The 8,525-nt window shown below is 40.8% G+C and overlaps 1 protein-coding gene across 2 annotated transcripts; it reads right to left on the reverse strand.

Annotated features, from left to right (window-relative positions):
- Positions 1-809: 809 nt before the first annotated feature.
- On the reverse strand, positions 810-3,694 carry LOC111954757 (ictacalcin-like). Of its 2 annotated transcripts, none has more exons than XM_070436129.1 (3): positions 3,599-3,694; positions 2,052-2,194; positions 810-1,205 (listed from the first exon to the last, which is right to left on the reverse strand). In XM_070436129.1, the coding sequence occupies exons 2-3, from the start codon at positions 2,187-2,189 to the stop codon at positions 1,065-1,067; spliced, it is 279 nt and encodes a 92-aa protein (XP_070292230.1). In that variant the 5' UTR covers positions 2,190-2,194; positions 3,599-3,694; the 3' UTR covers positions 810-1,064. The 2 variants fall into 2 exon arrangements, with proteins under 2 accessions (XP_070292230.1, XP_023830442.2); XM_023974674.2 differs by lacking the exon at positions 3,599-3,694 and adding an exon at positions 3,181-3,316.
- Between the last annotated feature and the right edge of the window lie 4,831 nt (positions 3,695-8,525).

An 8,525-nucleotide genomic window follows, 5' to 3' on the forward strand; every position in this document is an offset into this window, starting at 1 on the left:
CGGCTGGAATGTGGTTTTAACCAATCAGCATTCAGGGTTAGACCGAGCCAATGTATAAACAGATAAAAAAACAAATAAAGCAACACCTCACGGCACAACGCGCCTCCCCCATGTGACCTACTTGTTGTGTGTCTGTACTGACATATGTATGTGTAACTGATAGATGCACACACAGTACATGTTAATGTTTTTAAATGTATATAAATTGGAAAATCTTTTTTTGTCTGTAATGTGTTTTTCGTTATGTGTCAGACCTCAGTAGGACTAGCTGTCACCATTGGCGTCGGCTAATAGGGATCCTAATAAATCAAGTCATGCTGATGGCAGAGTCAGGAATAACGTAAGCAGCATGAGTCCATGGCCCCATCCTGCCTGGTGTCAACGGTACAGGCTGGTGGCGGTGGTGCAATGGTGTGGGGAATGTTTTCCTGGCAGATGTTAGGTCCCTTGATACAAATTAAGCAACGTTTGAACAACACACCTTGTAGAATTCATGCTCCAAAGAATTCAGGCTGTTCTGCAGGCAAAGGGGAGTCCGACACGGTACTAGATGGATGTACCTAATAAACTGGCCACTGATTGCATACATCTTTATCTAATCTGACTTGCCACAACTGAAGTTCCTTCTGGAAAATAATCCAGACATAATTGCTTAACTTTTGGTTGAAGGAACAATTCATTAAATCAATGATCTAATATCTAATGAGTTCATGAGGAATTATAATCACAACTTTAAACAAAACCTCAGTAAGAAACGTATGATATGAAGAAGTGACAGCAGCACACAAAAATGACACCAGACCAGGGCAGGCTGAGCATACTCATCTAAATTGTTTATTGATCTAATTTGTTGATCAATGGATTTGCATTACAAGGACACATTCACAGATTCAACCTGACTATTACCTATTACTGTAATATTACTACTCTACGCTGCTTCACTGTGTTTGCATGTCATTGTCCTCCAAGTGTATCTCCCTCCCGTGAAATCTCTGTTTAGTGGAGAGAAAATGGAAGTCTCCTCCTGCAGTTTTGCATGACGGCCGCTAGGTGGCGAAAGTGCTCTACTTCTTTACGAAGAAGTCATTGCACATCACCGTGAGGCAGGACACCAGAGTGACATACTCCTTGAAGTCAACAGTGTTGTCTTTGTTAGAGTCCAGGTCCTTGAAGATTCTGTCCACTGCTGACTTGTCACTGGCTTTCTGCAAACAGAGAGAATGCAGAAGAAAGAAGGGGGAGCTTAAACACAGCAAACTGTCTTGGTTTATCTATCCGTTTATTTTGATCATGGCGACACATTGCTGTATTTCTGGCCAATGGTGAGATAAATCTTTGCGTTTCAATATTTTGGGATGCCATTGCTGGAGTTAGCAAGCATTGTTTATTTGAGCTGTATTCCAAAATGGACCCCATCTTTCCAGCTTTCCTATCCTCTGCCCAGCCCAATGGATCTCTGAAGAGAGAGAACTGATCCAGCATCAAATCAAATCAAATCAAATCAAATGGCATTAGTCACATGCGCCGAATACAACAGGTGTAAGACCTTACAGTGAAATGCTTACTTACCCTAACCAACAACACTAGATACTGCAACAGTGTAGTATCTAGTGCAGGGGTGTCAAACTCAATTGCTTGAGGGCCCTCACCTAGTTGTCTAGGTCTTCATTGGACACAAATTGAAAGGAAATAACAAAAATCAGCAGACACACCCCACTCGGCAAAAACTGGTTGAATCAACGTTGTTTCCACGTCATTTCAACCCCCAAATGAAATGTGATGATGTTGAATCAACGTGGAAAACTGATTGGATTAAAAAAATCTAATCAATATAAGGGAATTTAATATTTTTTTCACCCAACTTTTAACCTTAAATCCAATGACATGGTAATATTTTTTGTTGATTTCACAACTCAACCAAATGTAAATCAAAACTAAACCGACGTCTGTGCCCAGTGGGACGGCCCTCCAGGAATTCAGCTTGACACTCCTGCTGTAGTGCAACAAGAAATCTGATCCCAGATCATTAGGACTTGCTCAGTCTCACTCACCCCCAGCATCTCCCCTAGTTCAGCCTGGAGCAGCTCTTTCAGCTCAACCTTGCTGAGGGTCAGCTTGTCCCCCTCCTTCCCAGAGTACTTGTGGAAGGAGGCGATGAGGAGAGACATGGCCTGCTGGATCCCAGACATGGTGACTATAGTTAAAGGGGAAACAGAGGGACACACAACCTATTAGAAGCACTAAATAAATTACGTTTCTGGACATTTGTGGGGCATTAAACCATTTCAATGAATTCACTGACAGCGTATGGTTTTTGTTTTGCATCATACTGTAGCTTTTTCATCATAGCTTTTATCTCTTGTGTTTTTGTGAAGAGGGATAAAAAAATAAACCCTGGTTTCCACAGAGCCCATGGTAGAACTATATTTCCTACATAGCCCTGGTCAAAACAAAGTAGTGTACTATATAGGGAATAGGGTGCCAGTTGGGAGGCAACCATGGTCTCTACCACAGGTTCCATGGTGAAAAACACAGGCGCTGTTATGGCAACGATCCTGCTCTCCTGGTAATTCACATGGCTCCTGATGAGGAAACAGGTTAAGGTCTGGGCAAATCCCATTTGTGGATTACTCCTTTTCCATATGCGGTGTGTTAACCCCAAGAGAGTAACTTCTTTAATGTCGTGTGTGTGTGTGTGTGTGTGCCCCTGCTATTTAGGGTGTGGCTGAGGGAGGAAAGGGTAGAGCCAAGGTAACGTTAGCCAGATGAGACAGAGAATGAATGAAAGAAGGGAGAGTAAGGAAAAGGGAATGAGAATAGGAGAACCAAAAACGGTTGATACATTGTCATTTTTTTCCAGAGATGATGCATTACAACTACTGAGTAGTGAGCACAGTGATATGTTACACCCAACCTGTCCTGTTCAATGTAAAACACATTGCTATGGAATGACTGGTTTGCAAGCCTCAGTTACAGAATCAATGCATCGTAATAAGACAACCACAATAGGAACCAAAGAAGGACATTTTGTTTTAAAGTGAGAAAGTATCAAGAGAAAACTAGAAGTGCACAAATCAAAACATACTAAACAGGGGTTACATGTAAAAACTCTGCGGTGGCAGTGAAGTTTAAACATCAGACAGCCCAGTTAAGAAAACCAAGATGACATTTTCTACTCACCGAGATGTGGGAAGAATGAGAGAGCAAAGTAGAAAGTGAGAGAGAGTGAGATAGTGAGAGACTGATGGAGAGAGGGATGTGTTTTATACATAACCACACCCTCCATCCCTCCCTTTATCATGGTCCTTAAATTCTCTTTCCCCTCTCTCTTTCTCTGGTACATGAACTATTACTTTTCTCTTCGTTCATTTATCATTCATTTATCATTCATTTATCATGTTACCTGATAGTGTTAATTGTCTCAATATTTACACCACATTGCATAGTAGTGGATGTTTAGCTTGGTGCACCCGACATGGACTAAATCCTTGCATTATATCCAACCATTCATTCCCAAGACTTTAGATGCAATACAATTAGAACAATTCACTGCCCATCTTACAATATAGGTAAAACAATGCATTTACATCAAGTTTACCTTGAGCTTATGACCAGCGGCCTTTAGTTGTATTGTAGGTTGACCAAAGAGGGGATTTGCTTAAGAATGATTTCGATTGCGAAGTATTAAAACCCATGATGTATTCTTGTCTGCCAAACAGGCCTAAATGAATCTGCCAGCTAGTATGTCTTGTTGACACTGCGTTATTGGCAACACGTTATTGATACTGTGCACTGGTGGTTTAAAGTTCGCATACAGCGTAGTGTCCGACAGACTTGCACTACATTGTACTTATGGATAAGCGCAGTCATACTGTAGATACAGTATAATATGAGTTCCATTCGAACAGTAAAAGTAGCCCATTGCAAAGTTGACTATATGAGAACACATTAAACTTATTTAAGTGTGGTAAGACAGCAGATCTAGAATTAAATTTCGCTACAGGATTGCATCCCAAACGGCACCCTATTCCCTACATAGTGCAGTACTTTTGATGGGCCCTGGTCAAAAGCACTATAAAGGGAATAGGGTGCCATTTGGGACGCAAGCCTATGGCTGGATATGTGTTTAACAGAGGGAAATGAACGTTGCTTCACAGCCCTGCTTGTCTGAGTGAATCATGCAGTATCATTTATATAATTACAACATGTCCCAAAAGCCTGCGGTTTCCTTGGTCACAATTAACTTCAGTCACCAGTTAGATTCTTAGATGCATTTATAGGAATTGCTTCACAACTTGACCAAACATCTTTCAACTGGGAGACATGGGCTGTATTCACTGGAGGATAAATCGTTTACAATATGTATAAATAATGTAATTGAGTTACTGTACCATAATACTACTGTATTTACTGAGAAGAAAACACTTTTAATCACCAACACATCTTATAGCATTTCTGTTTTGTAGCTCTTCTTCACATTAATATCTGGTTTTACTTGCACTAAAATACTGTATATGCCATTACATCTCACACACACACACGACACACACACACCACACACACACACACACACACACACACACACACACACACACACACACACACACACACACACACACACACACACACACACACACACACACACACACACACACAAAACAGGCCTAGGCAGAGTCTCTGTCCCGTGCTCTTTCTCTGTTGCTTTGAGAAATGATAATCACTTCTCTTGTGATGCTTTTCTAAAGCTTGTAAGAAGAATAATAGAAACGCTGACCGCTGACCCGCACACGGTTGAAAGATTCCAACAGTTTATTGTTTTGAGTCAGAGTAATTTGTCAGGCTTGGCTCTTTTAATGTAACGCTTGATTGGGGACAGAGAAAGACAGTGAAGTGCGTGCTTTATGTACCACTCCCATAACTCCCTGCATGCTTTTATTCCTAAAAATATGCATCTAGATTACTGTGTGGGGCTGGTTCTCCTTCAAATCCCTCGTGTGTGTGACTCAGTGAGGAAGCTGAATGTGTGTGTGTGTGTGTGTATACTAGTTCCAGTTAAGTTCCGCAAACGGAGTTCCTCCTGACTCACTGGATAAACCTGGGAGTGTTATGGTAGTGAGTGGGTCCACTCTTCCTCCACAGAGGTTTAATTCCACATTTCTGAGGTTGGGACTGTGACTCACTGACATGACCATGAGCAGATGAGTCAGCCTGACTGAACAAATTGTGAACATCTGAGCGTCAGGCCCATCTCTACCATTATTGCAACCAATGCAGTCTTGTGGGTCATCATGTGTGTGCGTGTGTGCATAAATGTGTTTGTGTGCAATGGATGTGTGCATGGTCAGTGGTTTAATCAAGGAGGCATTATGTGGACTTTCTTGGATTTCTGCATTTGTCTGTACGTGTATCCATTGTACATATTCCTCCTTGGAATTCGTTGGTTAGAGCGTTGGGAGTAAAGGGTTGGTGGATCGAATCCCTGAGCTGACAAGGTAAAAATCTGTCGTTCTGCCCCTGAACAAGGCAGTTAACCCACTGTTCCTAGGCCGTCATTGTAAATAAGAATTTGTTCTTAACTGACTTGCCTAGTTAAATAAAGGTTAAATAAAAATGTAAACCAAAAAATGACCACTGAATATCCCCTTGGCCTTAGAGTACCAGTACCAAGTCTTTGTATATAGCCTCATGATTGTTTATTGTGTTACTATTTTCTATTTTTAACTCTGCATTGTTGGGAAAGGGCTCGTAAGTAAGCATTTCACGGTAAAGTGGTACACCTGTTGTGTTTGGACCATGTGACAAATACAATTAGATTTTTAATTTGACTTGACTGACCTCCCCTGTGGAACTCCTCTCTGCCTTTCTTTCCCTCTACTGCCCCCTCCCCAACACCTTCTCTCAATCTAAACGTTGTTGTCTTTAAAGGACAGAAAATACAAAAGGAAGAGCACACAGTAGAGGTTAATGTAAGCAGCAGTGTTATGTGGTTGTTTGTGTATGTGAGGGTTGACAGTAACAAATGACCTGGGTTATATTTATTAAGGCACATCTCAGCAAATCCTTCTGCAATGGAATATGAAAACGAGTTTCTCGTTGCACTCATTCTTGTAGTCCCTCCCTTTTTTAAACTAGTTTTCTTCCATATAGCTCAGAGTTTAACAGTAGGATTGCCATACTCTCCTGACATCTAGTGGTCAAATATGGAACTGTGGCCTGATCACCATTATTCCAGAATACAGAAGACAAGAACTTTGGTCAGTGCCAAACCTTGTACTTATTTTTAATCAATTAGACATACAGTACCAGTCAAAAGTTTGGACACACCTGCTCATTCCAGGGTTTTCCTTTATTTTTCTATTTTCTACATTGTAAAATAATAGCGAAGACATCAAAACTATGAAATAACACATGGAATAATGTAGTAACCCAAAAGTGTTAAACAAATATATTGTATATTTAAGGTTATTCCAAGCAGCCACCCTTTGCCTTGACAGCTTTGCACTCTCTTGGCATTCTCTCAACCAGCTTCGCCTGGAACGTTTTTCCAACAGTCTTGAACGTTTTTTCCAACAATTTCAACATATGTTGAGCACTTGTTGGCTATGTGACCAAAAAAGCACCCCCACACCTCCTCCTTCATGCTTCACGGTGGGAACCACACATGCGGAGATCATCCGTTCACCTACTGTGCGTCTCACAAAGACATGGCGGTTGGAACCAAAAATCTCAAATTTGGACTCAGCAGACCAAAGGACAGATTTCCACCGGTCTAATGTCCATTGCTCGTGTTTCTTGGCCCAAGCAAGTCCCTTCTTCTTATTGGTGTCCTTTAGTAGTGGTTTCTCTGCAGCAATTCGACCATGAAGGCCTGATTCACACGGTCTCCTCTGAACAGCTGATGTTGAGATGTGTCTGTTACCTGAATTCTGTGAAGCATTTATTTGGGCTGCAATTTCTGAGGCTGGTAACTCTAACGTGGTCCCGTGTGGCTCAGTTGGTAGAGCATGGCGCTTGCAACGCCAGGGTTGTGGGTTCATTCCCCACGGGGGGACCAGGATGAATATGTATGAACTTTCCAATTTTTAAGTCGCTCTTATCCAGAGCGTCTGCTAAATGACTTAAATGTAAATGTAATGAACTTATCATCCGCAGCAGAGGTAACTCTGGGTCTTCCTTTCCTGTGGCGGTCCTCATGAGAGCCAGTTTCATCATAGCGCTTGATTGTTTTTACAACTGCACTTGAAGAAACTTTCAAAGTTCTTGAAATGTTCCGTACTGACTGACCTTCATGTCTTAAAGTAATGATGGACTGTAATTTCTCTTTGCTTATTTGAGCTGTTCTTGCCATAATATGGACTTGGTCTTCTATATGCCACCCCTACCTTGTCACAACACGACTGCTTGGCTCAAATGCATTAAGGGAAGAAATTCCACAAATGTACTTTTAACAAGGCACACCTTGTTAAATGAAATGCATTCCAGGTGACTATCTCGTGAAGCTGGTTGAGAAAATGCCAAGAGAGTGCAAAGATGTCATCAAGGCGAAGGGTGGCTACTTTGAAGAATCTCAAATATAAAATATATTTACATTTGTTTAACACCTTTTTGGTTACTATATGATTCCATATGTGTTATTTCATAGTTTTATTGTCTTCACTATTATTCTACAATGTAGAAAATAATAAAAATAAAGAAAAACCCTTGAATGAGTAGGCGTGTCTAAACTTTTGACTGGTACTGTACTTTGACAGGCATTGTAAATGGAACTACATAAGTTAGTTTTATTGAACTATCCAAAATGGAAATTGTATCTAAATAGTTGAAATCGAAATTCTCCGATTTTCTTTTCTTCACGAAAATGTGTTTACATATAGACTCTCAAACCAATGATCAATGACTTCCAACCCATTGAGGAAAACTGGTTGAAAATATTTTGTTTCAATTGCAAAACTGGTAGAAATTATGTATTTTTAACCAGTTTTGCACCCTGGGAAGTGGGAACGTATCTAGTGTTATCTCACTTAAATTGAGAATATGTAAATTACTGTAGTTTTGTTGTCTCATTTAACACAGTACACTATACAGCATTACACTATTCTGTAAAATGCACATAGCACAAAGTGAGTAGAAAGGATGTTATGAAATTATACAGAGAGAAGTCCCCATTCTAAAAACCCCTTTGTGTGTCACATGGGCATGTAACTCATGTGGATACAGTGTTTATACTGTTTATGCAACCTCCCCCTCAACCCACAGTTACCTAGCAACACCCCTGTTTGCCTTGTAACCAATAACATTGGTTGGCAGCAAAGTAGGCCCTGCCTAAGTATACTCAGAGAACAAGAGAGGGTAGGTCCTGCCAAGAGAGAGAGAATGAGAGGAAATAACAGCTTTTGTTACTCAACTTGCACCAGACCATGACACACGATGAGAAAGGCCTTGTGGGAAAATAATTTCATGAAAATACAGCCCACTATGTGTCCTATAATTAAACCACCCTAGTTATTTTGTTGGCCTCTGTTACA

This window comes from Salvelinus sp. IW2-2015, linkage group LG30, assembly GCF_002910315.2.
Source record: "Salvelinus sp. IW2-2015 linkage group LG30, ASM291031v2, whole genome shotgun sequence".
Taxonomy (NCBI): domain Eukaryota; kingdom Metazoa; phylum Chordata; class Actinopteri; order Salmoniformes; family Salmonidae; genus Salvelinus; species Salvelinus sp. IW2-2015.